This window comes from Bufo gargarizans, chromosome 1, assembly GCF_014858855.1.
Source record: "Bufo gargarizans isolate SCDJY-AF-19 chromosome 1, ASM1485885v1, whole genome shotgun sequence".
Classification (NCBI taxonomy): domain Eukaryota; kingdom Metazoa; phylum Chordata; class Amphibia; order Anura; family Bufonidae; genus Bufo; species Bufo gargarizans.
Genome location: NC_058080.1, coordinates 619,722,980 through 619,739,219, shown reverse-complemented (window position 1 = coordinate 619,739,219; position 16,240 = coordinate 619,722,980). Strand labels below are relative to the sequence as shown.

The following is a 16,240-nucleotide window of genomic DNA, read 5'->3' as shown; positions in this document are numbered from 1 at the left end:
TGTTTTTTTTTTTTTTTTTGCAACTGGCGTGTCGTAGTCACAGCGAGACACCATAGATTACCATTATAAAAATTGTCAGGTGACATTGGTGCGACAAAATGTCGTAGTGTAGACCTAGCCTTATGCTGCCGGATCTGGCATTCAGGCAAGTGGTCAGTTTTTTGGGCTGGAGATAAAACCGCAGCATGCTGCGGTATTATCTCAGTCCAGAAAAGTCAAAAATACTGAACTGAAGACATCCTGATGCACCCTGAACGGATTGCTCTCCATTCAGAATGCATGGGGATAAAACTGATCAGTTCTTTTCCGGTATTGAGCCCCTAGGACGGAACTTTATGCCGGAAAAGAATAACGCTAGTGTGAGAGTATCCTAAACCAAGTTCTGCTCTGGCTCAGGCTGAATGGTAAATCTGGTGCAGGGATAGACAGACTATTGGTTTGCTTACTATGACAGACTTGCTCACCAAAATTGTGGTGCAATTTTAGTAATGCCCCTTTATTTAAGTCCTAGGCCCTTTTCAGGTAGAAACACTAGTAACATACCAGTCACAATAGCCCAGACAACAGTGAATTTCCCTGAAAAATGTGTGCACAACCTTTTTGACTCATTACCTATGGCAGTGGTCAGCAACCTCCGGCACTCCAGCTGATCTGAAACTACAACTCAGAGAATCCTTTTTTCACTTCTGTGGGAGTTACAAGAACAGCCGAGTAAGTTTGCATGCTGGGAGTTGTAGTTTCACAGCAGCTGGAGTGCCGAGGGTTGCTGTTCCCTGGCCGATGGTATTACAAAGGAAAAAAACTACATGAATTGTAAATCAGTTGGTGCTTTCTAGGAAGGGCTCATGTACACAAATGTGTGCCACCCATGCCCGTATTGCGGCCCTGCAATACACTACGTGCAGAATTATTAGGCAAATTAGTATTTCTCGTACATTCCATTGGGGGACACAGACCATGGGTATAGCTTAGAGGTATTACTAGGAGGGACACTATGCAAAAACGAAGCTCCTCCTCCTCGGGCTATACCCCCAGACACCTCCAGGAGGACTTCAGTCTTTGCTTAGTGTCTGTCCAAGGAGGTGACGCTTACTCTTCTCCTGTTTGTTATTTTTTTCTGTTTTCAGATGGGGACGCAGGTCAGCATTGCGCTTTCCTGGCCCCCGTGGAGTGTCTGCCACCGTCTTTCGACGTGTCCTGGCTACCTCCCATCCCCCCACAGAAGAAAAGTGGATCCAGGCTCAACATGTCAGCTCTGGCATCCCACCAGCTGCTGGGACGCCTGCTGCCTACCCTCCTCCAGAGCACTGTTCTCCTGGATTGGAGTCAGAAGTCTGAAGAGGCGCATCCCTGCTGGTCTGGACATCGAGGGAGCATGCTGAGCAGATAAGTATTGCCCAGTCCCTCCCCCTCCCTCTGTGTCTGTTTGTCTGTGGCTACCTGGGTGAGCTTGAAGAAGGATCCTGAACTGGAGTACTGGCACTCTTCCCCCTTAAACTGTGGGCTTCAACTTCTCTCGTCGGGCCTTGGCTGCTGCGCTCTCTCAGCGCCCGCCGGCAGACCGCTCCTCCATGGCCGCGTTAACCCCTGCTGCACCACGTGTTTGTTTAAATCGCGCGTGCGCATATTTTTGCGCGCGCGCTTATTTTCGCGCATATTTTCGCGCGCGCTTGTTTCGCGCGCTTTTTTCGCGCCATAGTGACGCGTTCGGGGGGGCGGAGCCTCGGCATGCCGCTCTGACTCTCCTTACACCGGAGACTCTGTTTGCTCACTGCCGTGCAGCTCCTCATCTCTCTACACCGGAGACTTCTGCTAGCGTTGCCTGGGTGGTAGGAGAACAGCTTGCTCTGCTCCTGATCTTTGCAGCAACTGGTAGGAGATCTTTTACTGTGGGGTTCCATCATGCCAAAGCCTGGGGCACTTAAATCTGCCAAGGCCTCCTCTCAGGCTCTTTTGGGGTCATGCAAGGTGTGCCTTATGCCTTTTTCTACCTCTGGCACCTGTGACTCGTGCCCTGCTCCTGGACAGGATCAGCCTCCTTCTCCTGCTCAGCCCAGTCCTCCCTCTGCCCCTGCGGAACCGGCGGTACCCGCCTGGGCTTCCGCCATGTCTAGTGCGGCAGCGGATCTGGCCCTAGTTGCCAAGGCAGCCATGTCCTTCATGGAGCGTATGGCAGCTACTACTCCAGTGGCGTCCACCGCTCCATCTCCTCTCAGTGATTCTCACAGGGGGCGTCTGACGTCTAAGAGGCAGCGTGAGCGGCAGCATTCCTCATCGGATGACTCCGCTTCTCCCCCACGCCTTGAGGCATGTCCGGTTGACTCTCCCTCTCGTGGGGAGCGCAAATCCGAAGGGGAATTGTCCGGATCGGACGAGGCCACGGAGCGGGAACCCCTGCCTAAGCTTTCCACCATGGTATCCGAATTGGTGGAGGCTGTCCGTGACACTTTTAATATCCACGGAGATTCCACTCCCTCCACTAGTCGGGAGTTCTCCCTCTTTCCGCCCAAAAGGCCCGAATCCGCGGTGTTCCCCGTTCATGAGGAATTCACAGCGGTCATATCAAAGGCTTGGGACCGACCCAATCAAAAATTTTCGGCCACCAAGCGCATGGATACGCTTTCCCCTTTCCCCTCTGACTCGGTGGAAAAGTGGACTTCTTCCCCTAAGGTAGATCCTCCGGTGGCCAGGTTGGCCAAGAACACGGCCCTTCCTGTCCTAGACGGTTCCTCCCTGCAGGATGCGGTGGACAGACGCCTGGATTCACTTTCCAAGTCCATCTTCTCTCTGGCGGGCACTTCCCTGCGACCGTCTTTTGCGTCGGCTTGGGTTGCCAGAGCCCTTACGGCGTGGTTGCGGCGCCACCACCAGGATCTGACGGAACAGGGCGCCCCTGCAGACACTTTGGAATTTATTCTCCAAATGTCTCAGGCTTCTAAATATCTCTGTGAGGCTTCAATGGATATCGGTTCCCTATTTGCCCGTATTTCGGCCCTCTCGGTCATTCAGCGTAGAGAGGTTTGGTTGAAGGTGTGGGATGCTGATGCTTCTTCCAAGCGTTCCCTCGCTAACCTTCCCTTTGAAGGATCTAGACTCTTTGGAGCCCAGTTGGACGAATTCATTTCTGCCGCAACGGGGGGCAAGAGTACTCATCTGCCTCAACCCAGATCCAAACGGCCCTTTCGATCTCGGGCTTCAGGGTTCCGGGGCCAGTCCTTTCGTCGCTTCTCCACAGCCAGGACGTCTTCGTCCTCGTCGGCTGGGGGATCCCAGGAATCCCGCAAGAAGCCTTTCTTCAAACCCCAGCCCTCTTGGCGACCACGGGCACAGTCAACCCGTCCCCCTGCTCCCAAGCAGCCCTCCGCATGAAGGGGTGCCCCCACCCCTCGTGGTGGGGGGCCGTTTGCTCTCCTTTCAGCAGGTCTGGAGGGCTCACATTCAGGACGCCTGGGCTCTGGAGATTGTGACGTCCGGTTACAAATTGGAGTTCGCGTCCAGCCCGCCGGAACGCTTTTTCCCGTCTCGCGTTCCGGGGGATCCAGCCAGGGCCTCGGACCTCCTTTTGGCGGTCTCCTCTCTTCTGGACCGGGGTGTCATTTTTCCCGTTCCCCCGGAGGAACAGGGAACAGGTTTTTACTCAAACCTGTTCGTCGTTCCGAAGAAGGAGGGGTCGGTGCGCCCGATACTGGATCTGAAGCTTCTGAACAAGTTTCTAAGGGTGCGGAAGTTTCGCATGGAGTCCCTTCGCTCCGTTATTGCTTCTCTGCTTCCGGGGGAGTTTCTCGCGTCTGTGGACATTCAAGACGCCTACTTACACGTCCCGATTGCGAAGTCTCACCATCGCTTTCTGCGTTTTGCCATCTGGGGTCGTCATTACCAGTTCGTCGCCCTGCCTTTCGGGTTGGCGACCGCCCCTCGCGTTTTCACCAAGGTTTTGGCGCCTCTCATGGCGCTTCTTCGCACCAGGGGCATCTCGTTGTTGCCCTACCTGGACGACATCTTGATAAAGGCCCCGTCTCTTCCACAGGCCGAGGACAGCGTCCGAATTACCGTTCAATCTCTAGAACGGTTCGGGTGGTTGATCAATCTACCAAAATCCTCTCTGCACCCTTCCCAGAGACTCTCCTTCCTGGGGATGATTTTGGACACCTCGAGTTCTCGGGTGTTTCTTCCGGATTCCAAGTCCTCTCAGATTCGGAGGGCGGTGTCGCTCCTTCTACAAGCTCCTCGTCTCACCATTCGGGAGTGCATGCGGGTTCTGGGCCTTATGGTCGCCTCCTTCGAGGCGATTCCGTATGCCCAGTTCCACACTCGACCGTTACAACAGTGGATTCTTGCCCTATGGGACAAGACCTCTCGTGGTCTGGACGCTCCCGTCCGCCTGTCCCGGCACGTTCGGTTGTCTCTCCCCTGGTGGCAGGCCTCCCCGAATCTCTCATCAGGGAGGTCCTTCCTTCCGTTCTCCTGGACGATAGTCACCACCGATGCCAGCCTCATCGGTTGGGGAGGCGTTCTCCGGAACCTCACAGTTCAGGGGGTCTGGTCGACGGAGGAATCCCGTCTTCCGATAAACGTTTTGGAACTAAGGGCGATCTTCAACTCCCTCTCCCACTGGACTTACCTCCTTGCGGCTCGGCCGGTGCGTGTTCAGTCGGACAATGCCACGGCTGTGGCCTACGTCAATCATCAGGGCGGAACGCGCAGTCGGGCAGTGATGCAGGAGGTGGCGAGGATCCTCCTATGGGCGGAGTCTCATGTTCCAGTGTTGTCGGCGGTGTACATTCCGGGCGTCGACAACTGGACGGCAGATTTTCTGAGCCGCACCAAGGTGGATCCGGGAGAGTGGTCCCTACATCCGGAGGTGTTCGAGGACATCTGCCGCCGATGGGGCCGTCCGGACGTGGATTTAATGGCGTCCCGGCTAAACAACAAGGTGCCGGTGTTCCTGGCCCGCGCTCGGGACCCAAGGGCGTGCGGAGTGGATGCGCTGGTGTCTCCTTGGCAGCAATTCGACCTCCTCTATGTCTTCCCTCCACTTCCTCTGTTGCCGAAGGTGCTGCGCAAGATCGAGGCGGAGGGGATACTAACCATTCTTATCGCTCCGGATTGGCCTCGCCGCGCCTGGTTCTCCAACGTCGTCCGAATGTTAGCGGACGTTCCGTGGCCTCTTCCCGACAGAGAGGATCTTCTATCTCAGGGACCGCTCTTCCACCAGAATTCACGTCAGTTGCGTTTAACGGCGTGGCTATTGAGACCTACATTCTGAGGAAGAGAGGCTTCTCTGATGCAGTGGTGAGAACCATGATCAGAGCTCGGAAGCCGGCTTCTTCGCGGATCTATTATCGCACCTGGAGGGCCTATCTAACCTTTTGTGAGAAGTCGGGTTTTCCGCCGCTTCGTTTCTCTGTTCCGGTGGTGCTGGCCTTTCTACAGTCCGGCGTTGAGGTGGGGCTGTCGCTCAGTTCTTTGAAGGGTCAGGTTTCGGCCTTGGCGGTCTTTTTTCAACGGTCTATTGCCTTTTTGGGGCCGGTGAGAACCTTCCTGCAGGGGGTGGCGCATTCGGTTCCTCCGTATGTTCCTCCCTTACCCCCCTGGGATCTTAACCTGGTCCTGCGCGCCCTTCAGGATGCGCCTTTTGAGCCTCTGAGGGAGGTCTCCCTAGTCTTCCTCACCTGGAAGGTGGTTTTTCTGGTGGCCATTACCTCCATCAGGAGGGTTTCGGAGCTGGCCGCGCTTTCCTGTAGGGAGCCTTTTCTGGTCTTCCACCAGGATAAGGTGGTGCTACGGCCGGTTCCTTCTTTTTTGCCCAAGGTGGTTTCCCCGTTCCACCTTAACGAGGATCTTGTCCTGCCCTCTTTTTGTCCTTCTCCGGCGAACCCCAAGGAACGTGCTCTCCACTCCCTGGACGTCGTCAGGGCCCTGAAGATGTATCTGGGGGCCACCGCCTCCTTTCGTCGTTCGGACTCCCTCTTTGTGGTTCCCGAGGGGTCTCGTAAGGGTCTGGCGGCTTCCAAGGTTACTGTGGCGCGGTGGATCCGTTCCGCTATTGCTGCGGCCTATCGCGCTCGTGGTCAGGTTCCCCCGTCGCGGATTACCGCTCACTCCACAAGGGCTGTGGGAGCTTCCTGGGCCAGACGCAATCGCGCCTCCGCCTCCCAGTTGTGTAAGGCTGCCACTTGGTCGTCCTTGCATACGTTCACTAAGTTTTATCAGTTGCACTCGCTGGCTTCGGCTGATGCTGTCCTCGGGCGCAGGGTATTGCAGGCCGTGGTGCCCGTTTAACGGTTGGACGTTCTTTCTCCTGGCGGTGTTGGTTTTTCCCACCCCATGGACTGCTTTTGGACGTCCCATGGTCTGTGTCCCCCAATGGAATGTACGAGAAAAGGAGATTTTTGTGAAACTCACCTGTAAAATCTTTTTCTCGTCTTTTCCATTGGGGGACACAGCTCCCGCCCGCTTTTTTTGTTTAGTTGGCATGTTGGTTTCCATTGTGGTTTTTTTCAGTTCTCCTTCTCCTACTGCTTTTGCAACGACTGAAGTCCTCCTGGAGGTGTCTGGGGGTATAGCCCGAGGAGGAGGAGCTTCGTTTTTGCATAGTGTCCCTCCTAGTAATACCTCTAAGCTATACCCATGGTCTGTGTCCCCCAATGGAAAAGACGAGAAAAAGATTTTACAGGTGAGTTTCACAAAAATCTCCTTTTTGACCACATCATCCTCTTTATGCATGATGTCTTACTCCAAGCTGTATAGGCTCGAAAGCCTACTACCAATTAAGCATATTATGTGATGTGCATCTCTGTAATGAGAAGGGGTGTGGTCTAATGACATCAACACCCTATATCAGGTGTGCATAATTATTAGGCAACTTCCTTTCCTTTGGCAAAATGGGTCAAAAGAAGTACTTGACAGGCTCAGAAAAGTCTAAAATAGTGAGATATCTTGCAGAGGGATGCAGCACTCTTAAAATTGCAAAGCTTCTGTGGCGTGATCATCGAACAATCAAGCGTTTCATTCAAAATAGTCAACAGGGTCGCAAGAAGAGTGTGGAAAAACCAAGGCGCAAAATAACTGCCCATGAACTGAGAAAAGTCAAGCGTGCAGCTGCCAAGATGCCACTTGCCACCAGTTTGGCCATATTTCAGAGCTGCAACATCACTGGAGTGCCCAAAAGCACAAGGTGTGCAATACTCAGAGACATGGCCAAGGTAAGAAAGGCTGAAAGACGACCACCACTGAACAAGACACACAAGCTGAAACGTCAAGACTGGGCCAAGAAATAGCTCAAGACTGATTTTTCTAAGGTTTTATGGACTGATGAAATGAGAGTGAGTCTTGATGGGCCAGATGGCTGGATTGGTAAAGGGCAGAGAGCTCCATTCCGACTCAGACGCCAGCAAGGTGGAGGTGGAGTACTGGTTTGGGCTGGTATCATCAAAGATGAGCTTGTGGGGCCTTTTTGGGTTGAGGATGGAGTCAAGCTCAACTCCCAGTCCTACTGCCAGTTTCTGGAAGACACCTTCTTCAAGCAGTGGTACAGGAAGAAGTCTGCAAGGTAAGAAAAACATGATTTTTATGCAGGACAATGCTCCATCACACGTGTCCAAGTACTCCACAACGTGGCTGGCAAGAAAGGGTATAAAAGAAGAAAATCTAATGACATGGCCTCCTTGTTCACCTGATCTGAACCCCATTGAGAACCTGTGGTCCATAATCAAATGTGAGATTTACAAGGAGGGAAAACAGTACACCTCTCTGAACAGTGTCTGGGAGGCTGTGGTTGCTGCTGCACGCAGTGTTGATGGTGAACAGATCAAAACACTGACAGAATCCATGGATGGCAGGCTTTTGAGTGTCCTTGCAAAGAAAGGTGGCTATATTGGTCACTGATTTGTTTTTGAATGTCAGAAATGTATATTTGTGAATGTTGAGATGTTATATTGGTTTCACTGGTAAAAATAAATAATTGAAATGGGTATATATTTGTTTTTTGTTAAGTTGCCTAATAATTATGTACAGTAATAGTCACCTGCACACACAGATATCCCCCTAAAATAGCTAAAACTAAAAACAAACTAAAAACTACTTCCAAAAATATTCAGCTTTGATATTAATGAGTTTTTTGGGTTCATTGAGAACATGGTTGTTGTTCAATAATAAAATTAATCCTCAAAAATACAACTTGCCTAATAATTCTGCACTCCCTGTATACGGGCACCACTTGTGGGTGCGCGATACGGAGCGGAACGTAGTACTTCCGTGGCATTCCGATCTGCGCACTGCAAAAAATAAAAAATAGAACATGCTCTTTTTCTGCGGTGCAGACTCATTCAAGTTGAATGGGTCTGCATCCGACAGTGCCCGTGCATATGGCCTGGGTTTTATGTACTGGAATCCACTGTAAATGGTTATTCAGGTAGGATTATTATTAGAGTGCATAAAAAAAACCAGGAAGGAAGGAATACACATGTAAATCAGGATGAAACACTGAAGCAATACTGATGGTATATCATCCGGAATCCAAGCAGATTTCAATACACTTGTGTGAAAGCAGCCTAAATCCATTTGCCAGGGTAGACTAATTTGTTTAACATGCTATTGTAGAAGGGACTGGTCTGGCTGCTGATTTCTGGGTTTACTGTTAATGGCCACACTGGAACACCAAAATCACTGTTTGGGTGAATTGATAAATACATAAAAAATATGCAGTATGGATTTTGTTAGTCCATACTGCATATTTATTATGTCTTTATCATAATATTCTTATTACAATGAAATAAAGAATGAATTCATACTACATGTGTGGTCTTGTATTTTTGGTGCATTAATGGTCACACTATAAAACACAAAACCGCATGCCCGTTACCAATGAACACCAGATAAATGGTTTGCCTCTCATCAGTTAATGACCCTGTGGCTTTAATGGCCGTGCGGTCCTCGGTGGCAGCATGTCCATAGGCTGATTAAATAAATACAAGTAGTTTATTTTTGTCTAGACTTTTATTCTTAAATACTTTTGGATTTTAATACTGCAAGAATAAAATAAATTCAAAGTCCTCAAAATAAAAACAATTTTACAAATAATGTATCACTTGGTATACAAGCATCTATGGGCCAAATGCCCGTGTAGCAACTAACAGCTAAGATTGTGCCAAACAAGTATGTGTAACGTCAAATGTGTAAAAATTCCGGCAGCTAGACATGATTGGCTTTTGTCGTCACAGACCACATAAAAGTGTAGCTGGGGTTTGTAACAATGGCACTGGAGCAGCACATGTGGTGTTCACTGTAACATTGGCGGCTGATGGATGAGACACAAGCTTTGTTCAGGTCGTTGAGTGTTTGGTTTCCACAATTTCTTCAGCGAAGTGACCACAACACTCACAGGTAATAACTCTGCTATTAATGATCACTGTGATGTAGGCTCCAGCGAGACCAGGGTCTGAAAAGATCCTCCATTTAGTCTGTCATGGAAATAGAACTTATGGGGGTTCTTGGTCCATCGATAATCCGTTCAGAAGTACCACCATTTTCCATTATTGTCAGGTTTCAGCGGTCTGTGCTGCTTTTATGGTTTTTACACTGTGCTTTCCATCCTTGCCATGAGAAACACCAGTTTCAATCAAACTATCCTTGGACCCGTTTCGCCTCTGAAATACAAATTGGAATTACTGTATCAAATGCATGTTCTAGTCAAGGTGATCTCCAAACAGTGGCAAAACGAGACATCATCGATTCAGGGTTTGTAGTTCACAAAGTGTCTACTGATGTACGATTTAAACAACCTTGATTTACTAACCTGTGAAGAAGGTCCAGTTGTGCAATGGGTATCCAAGGCTCGTGTCACAGTCAAAGGTGGAACAAGATCAGTTTTTGCACTTTTAAAAGAAACATACAGGTATCATCATTGGTTTAACAAACATGAAGACCACATTGAAGGTTACAACATGGTGCTGGACCATTATCTGTCTATGAACATGCAACGTGGGAGGGGGCAACATTGTGCAGTGGCAGACTCTGATTTCAGTAGTCTTACTTATGAAAGGCCATCTTCACACGCTGACGATTTGGTTGCAGAAATTTCCACAACTGAAAATCAGTTCCATTCATATAAATGGGGCAGAAAGCCCATGGATTTCGGCAAGCCCAATTTAGGTGGATGGAACTAATTTTTGGTTGTGGAAATTTCTGCAACAAAATCTGGAGGGTGTAAAGGCAACCTTATGTGAATTTGATTTTGAGTAATGTTATGTTAAAGAGGACCCGTCACCTCTCCTAATACAGTAACTACAGTACTTGCATTCCCATTGTATTAACGATTCTGGGGCATCTTTTCATATAGCTATGTTGTGCCATTCCTTTGTTATTCCTCCTAGAACTTTATGAATTAATTGGCAGCAGCTGTTTCAGCCATAAGATTCTAGTAGGAATATTAGAGAAATGGCACGACATAGAGTGATAAGACTAGATGCTCCAGAATTGTCATTACATGGGGAATGTAACCAGTTTCTAATAGGTCGTTAGCAATCAGTATGTGTTTATTTACCAAGAAAATGTATAAGTTAAAACCTAGTAAAGGGTGCAGGGGAAAAAGGTGACATCTACTGTAGGAGAACACAGTGGGAATAGTTCATATATGTCCACAAAAGGGAACCAATAAAGTGCAAGTGCAATAATTATCAAAAGCAAAATGTGCAGGACAAAAAAACAATTACCCATTCTGTGCCTCCTCCAGGATGGCGCCAGCCCCAACACTCGTTTCGGCGAACCTTTGTCCATGACTAGCAAGGAGTCCAATGAAATGTGGGCTTCCCCTGCCCTCCAGCTGCTGATTGGAGCTTGTTCCCCATTACTGTGCATAGGGAGATACCTGTCAATCAGAGTCTGGAGGGCAGAGGAGCCCACATATCATGTGTACCACTGGGCTCCATGCTGGTCACATGCTGCACAGTTTACCATATAAGCACTCAAAAAGTATCAGCGTGTCTATCGCTACACAATGCTGCCCTCAGAGATAGCAGCATAAGGTACCTCATAAAGTGTCACAATAACTACATATAGTTTAATTAGGCTAGGTTTATCTCCATCACATCTTAAGAGACAGTGAAGGAGACAATTGAACTATCAGCACAGGTCATCAATATCTGATCAGTGGGATCTTACTCCTGCGCTGTGGCCTCCTTACCAAGCACAGCCCTGTACTTTGTACAGTAGCTGAGGTTGTCTCATTTACTTGATGATGGGACCAGGCTTCACATAAGTTATGACTTTGATGGCCTCGGAAGAGGCCGCAGTGGTCACCAGACACTGCAGTCTCTCCAAACAGCTGATACTGGGGTGCCTAGATCAGAGCCCCACCGACCTAACACGAGTGACCTTCCTGAAGATAGGTCAGTATTTTCCTCCAGGAAAACCCCCTCAATAATCTTGTAGATGGCTGTCTGGATATGCACCAGTTCATCACAGTGCCTCAGGCTGGATGATAGATTTGGTGCAGGATAGACACTCCTGTCTAGTGGTTGGGTTAGTGTACAGCAGAATGTTAGGCCAGAATTGAGGCACAATTTGGTGCAAAACGTCACATCTTAGTCTACACCCCTTTCCCACTAAGGCCCTTTGATGAGTTAGGTGCTGTGCATTTTTCTAAAACTAGATGATCCAAATTGCACCTAGAAGAAGTGATGCTGAAGGCAAAGGGTGGTCACACCGAATATTGATTTGATTAAGATTTCTCTTGTTTATTCACTTTGTATTATGTTAACTGATAAACTATTAACACTTCTATTATTAAAGCATTTTTTCCCACACCTATCTTAACATTTGCGCAGTACTATATATTGTACCATAAAAAGTACAGAACCATTAAAACATATCAGAGGACAGTCATTAAAGTATAACTTCAAGATTCTGGGCCTCACAAAAAAAATAAATCTGTACCAGAGCCCTCTAAATGCCACGTGCATAGGGCTCTTTGAACCCACTGATCACCTGCACCCCTTTAGCTACTAGTCACTGTTCTCATTAAATGCGTTTCCAGAACTTACTTGACTTCAGACAGAACTGATCTTTCACCGTCAGAACACTGTGATTTCCTGTACTGGCGGAAGCTTCGGGGGGAGTGAGAGTGTCTGATACGTATAGGATCACCTTGAGTCCTAGACAAAACCAAAATGATACGACTTACAGTACAGTGAGAACTTACAGTTTACACGGAGCAGCACAAAATGTCATATACGGTAAATACAGGCATGTCTACATTAATGACGGACTGTATCTGGTATAGATGTCATTGGTATAAAGGTTTTCTTTAACCAAAGGCAGACATATATCCAAAATAAATAAAAAACAAAAATGGAAGACCTATACTTCTGTTTTATATCTATTCAGCATTTGACCCAAACAAAACTGCACGTGTGAGGCCTTGTTCACTCGTCTGCAAAAACATCAGTATTTCATCTGTAGCAATGTCCAAAAGGTCTGAATTTGTCCCATGATTCACTGACCTGTGAGTACAGATGAAGGGCTTATTCCCACATCAGTCAATCGCGTTTATTGATTGTAATGCGTTTGTTCACATTTCCAGGTTGTTCCACTGACTGGGTCAGCAAAAAACTTTGGAAACATTCACTACTGTGGTCCATGATATAGACCAAAACACCAATAGTCTATGGGTCAGTGACTGACAGAACATGGATGGCATCTGCGTTCTGTCATTGGTTTTCACTGACCATTGATAGGAGATGCTCTGGAGATCCTTTTTTCTGCCTAGCAGTGCACGTGGAGACCAGGTGACAGCGCACAAAAATGGACACAATGACCCTTCACAGACATCTTCATGAAACACTAACCATTTTAATCTGATCATAAAAAAGAAAACACAGACGTGCAGCTTTAAAGGGACACTGACAGGCCTTCTGAGGATAATTAGCTCTTTATATGCCCCCCTAGGTCTTATAATAAGTTCCCAATTCATATTATTATCCCTGTGCGCATTGTTTAACGTGAAAAATCATCTTTATAATCACCTGTCCTTTCTGCCCAAGGGGCGTTCTTTGTGTCGCATTTGTGCCCAGCCCGCGCCCCAACTGCCAGATCCTTGGACACGCCCATCTCATTAGTATTCACTTCGCTGGGCGGTATTTTCCTGTCCCCCGACATTCGGGGGTCCTGCGCATGCGCAGGATCTCCGAATGTCAGGGACAGGAAAATGAATTGGGAACTTATTATAAGACCTAGGGGGGCATATAAAGAGCTAATTATCCTCAGAAGGCCTGTCAGTGTCCCTTTAAGGTCCCTTTCTCCTATCAGATTAAGCAGACGATTGTCGGGGAGGAAGCACTCCTTCCTGCCAATGGCCTGCCCGTCAGTGACAGAGACCGCTGCTATTACATGCAGTGATCTCCTCCACAGTATAGGCAGGAGTGACCGTTAATGCCATAGCTTGTCGTTAATGCTCGTCCTCGCAGAGTGTGTTTAGACGGCACAATCTGCTGCCAGCAAACAATGATTTTGGTGACCACATGAAGGATCATATTACCCGATGAACGAGCGTTGCAGATAATTGTCCAAGATCATGGTGACAGATTCCGTCTAAGCTAAAATGATGCGACTGAAGATATGTACCATACTTTAAAGGTGTTCTCCACCTTTTGGTAAACCCCTCCCCGCCATGCCTTTGGAGGGAAACATAATACCCCTGCTACTTGTACTGGCTCCTTCAGTTCACGTAGTTGCAGCAAATGACTGGCCGCATCGGTGAGGTGTCCCGCAAGTGGCGCATGACCCAGTGACATCTATCTTGAGGTACAAGTCACCACTGCTGCGGCACATGTGGCCCCTATCTATTCCTAAAGTTGATAAGCGGGGACCGGAGCACCACAAATGGAAGGACCTGTAACTGAGCGGTGGGGACGGGGTAAGTATGTTTCCATCCACAGGTCCGGTGGGGAAGGGGAGACCAAAAAATTAATTAGACCCCTTTTATAACATAACTGTGATCAATGAATGTCCTTCATTTATTTCAGTGATGTTTTAACTTGCGACAAGTGCTTCATGTGCATTATATGGTCTCATGTATAGAAAAAATATTTTTCCTCCCGCAGTACTGCTTTAAGGAGCCTTCCGCTAGCAGTGGGTGCATTTAAGGTTAATTAACTTACTCTATCTTCATGTACGGAATTTCCTTTAATTGTTCTGCAGATAAGCCTGAGGGGTCGACCAGTTCCTTCCTGCAAATGAACAATTTCCAGATCTGAACATTTTGGTAATTACATATAAACAGCAACGGCATGACTGATAATTGTAACTAATGAAATCCTCTCAGATTCAGAGTCTAATGGATGGAGTTAGGTATAAGTATTAAACGCTACGGCATCCATTTTAGCAAATATCTTCTGGTGACAGTACTAGCGTCACGTACTGTCCTTCAGATGCAGTGCGCAGTGGAAATTGGGGAAATTTCTGTATTTTCCATAGCCACCGCCAGTGCTGCTGCTTCCTTATCATAGGAAGCTCAAAGCTTTTACTCCAGCTCACAATTGACTGGTAACAAAATTTAAGAAAACAAGTTCTTATGGCAAAATGCCTCAGAGGTGACCTGCCTGGGTCAGCAATTTGGGCATTTCCTCTGTGTTCAGAGGGACTAGGAAGCAGAGAGCAATGGCGATGTACAGCATCAGAACAGACACAGCGGGGAACGCAGAGGTGCATAAGATTTTCTTTTCATTTTTGTACACCGTTATGAAATTAATATCTTTTGCTTCATTTGCTTGACAACTTCTTTAAGATGTAGGGGTTATTGTTTGAAGAATTGAGGAAACCCCTTTAATAGACTGCTTCTCACTATTGTGTCAGAAGTAGATTCTGGAACACATTTTGCCACCCTCTGGCGCTTATGAACTTCCTGGCACTGAAGTTCACAACTCACGTGATAGCAGCAAATACCCCAAAGAAGTAGATTTGACCTTGTTACCTTGTCTGTGGTGCAGTCTCTAAATAATGGTGCTTCTCCGAGCTCTCCTATATTGATGACCTAGCAGGAAGGGAGAAGGGACACGGCACGTTCACACCGTCTCCCCATACCGCTGATCGGAGGGGGTGCCGGGTGTCGGACTCCCGCCAATCTGATATTGATCATCTGAGGATAGGTCATCAATATAGAACCCCTTTAACTGCCTTGTGGAACATCAGCAAAAGCGAAAAAGCCAAGATCAGTATCAGGCCAGCCAGAAGACCTGCTGGTTATAGTGGTTGTATCAGGAGCATTATTATGACCCATTATAACCATTAATGTCAACCACTGGATCTACTGGTTTTATTGGGTATGAGCTAAAGAAAACAAAAGTTCAAGGAGCGGACGTGAAGCATGGATTGTAAGGAGCGATACAAAAAGTGGTAATGTGGTTGTAGATGTCTGATGTGGTGTGAGGTGGGAGTGGGAGAAATGACAGTACGTGGGACTGTGACTGGAGGATGTGTATGTTAATGACAAGGAGTAATAATGAGTATAAGGGTCATAGGCGTGCGCACGGAGTGTGCCGGGTGTGCCTGGGCACACCTTAATCATCACCTCCGTGCAGCACTGCCATCTGCCAAGTGCCAACTCCTGATCCCATGCTTTACATAGGCTCCAGGCGAGTGTACTGAAGCCTATGAGACAGTAGAGCCCTAGAATGGATTTGCTCCAGGGAGGTATGCTGATAGGAGGAAGAGGCGGAGTCTCGTCATACAGGGGGCGGGGCCTCAAGAAATGCAGGAGATTCAACAGAGCACGTTGGAGAGAGGAGCAGAAGCTACAGGTCCGTATACGAGGCTGAAGTTGGTTTCTTATTCGTCCAGTTTCTTATTCACTGAAGTTGGTTTCTTATTCGGCAGTTTCTTATACATTACTATGACAAATAAACCTTTTTTCCTCTTATTCCTCTGCAGTAAATCTGTTTTTTTCTACATAAATGTTAAATATTATTTGTGAACAATCAGATTAATAAAAAAAAAATCTACATTATTGGTGTTTTTACTGAAAAAAACGATAGTGAAAAATGGATGAAAAAATATGCATTTTGAATAAGTAACTGAGGAATATAAGGGGTTAAACGCCGTTGGGCCACTAATCAAAGGGTTAAAATATAAAGAGTAAGGGCCCCTCCATAACACCCAACTGTACCCAGCCTGGCCCAAACTGTGGATTGGCAGGAAAACAGGTGCCAACCTTGCCAACTATATACATTTTCAGCATTTTGAATAA

At 47.7% G+C, this 16,240-nt stretch overlaps 1 protein-coding gene across 2 annotated transcripts in view; it reads right to left on the bottom strand.

Annotated features, from left to right (window-relative positions):
* Positions 1 to 8,993: 8,993 nt before the first annotated feature.
* The window catches only part of EPB41L4A (erythrocyte membrane protein band 4.1 like 4A), a 251,276-nt gene continuing 244,029 nt past the window's right edge, over positions 8,994 to 16,240 (bottom strand). For both annotated transcript variants that reach the window (XM_044275942.1, XM_044275943.1), the window contains 4 exons: positions 14,157 to 14,225; positions 12,042 to 12,152; positions 9,797 to 9,875; positions 8,994 to 9,647 (listed from right to left, as the gene is read on the bottom strand). In XM_044275942.1, coding sequence (XP_044131877.1) covers positions 9,540 to 9,647; positions 9,797 to 9,875; positions 12,042 to 12,152; positions 14,157 to 14,225 — 367 coding nt within the window. In that variant the 3' untranslated portion in view covers positions 8,994 to 9,539. The remainder of the gene's footprint in view (positions 9,648 to 9,796; positions 9,876 to 12,041; positions 12,153 to 14,156; positions 14,226 to 16,240) is intronic.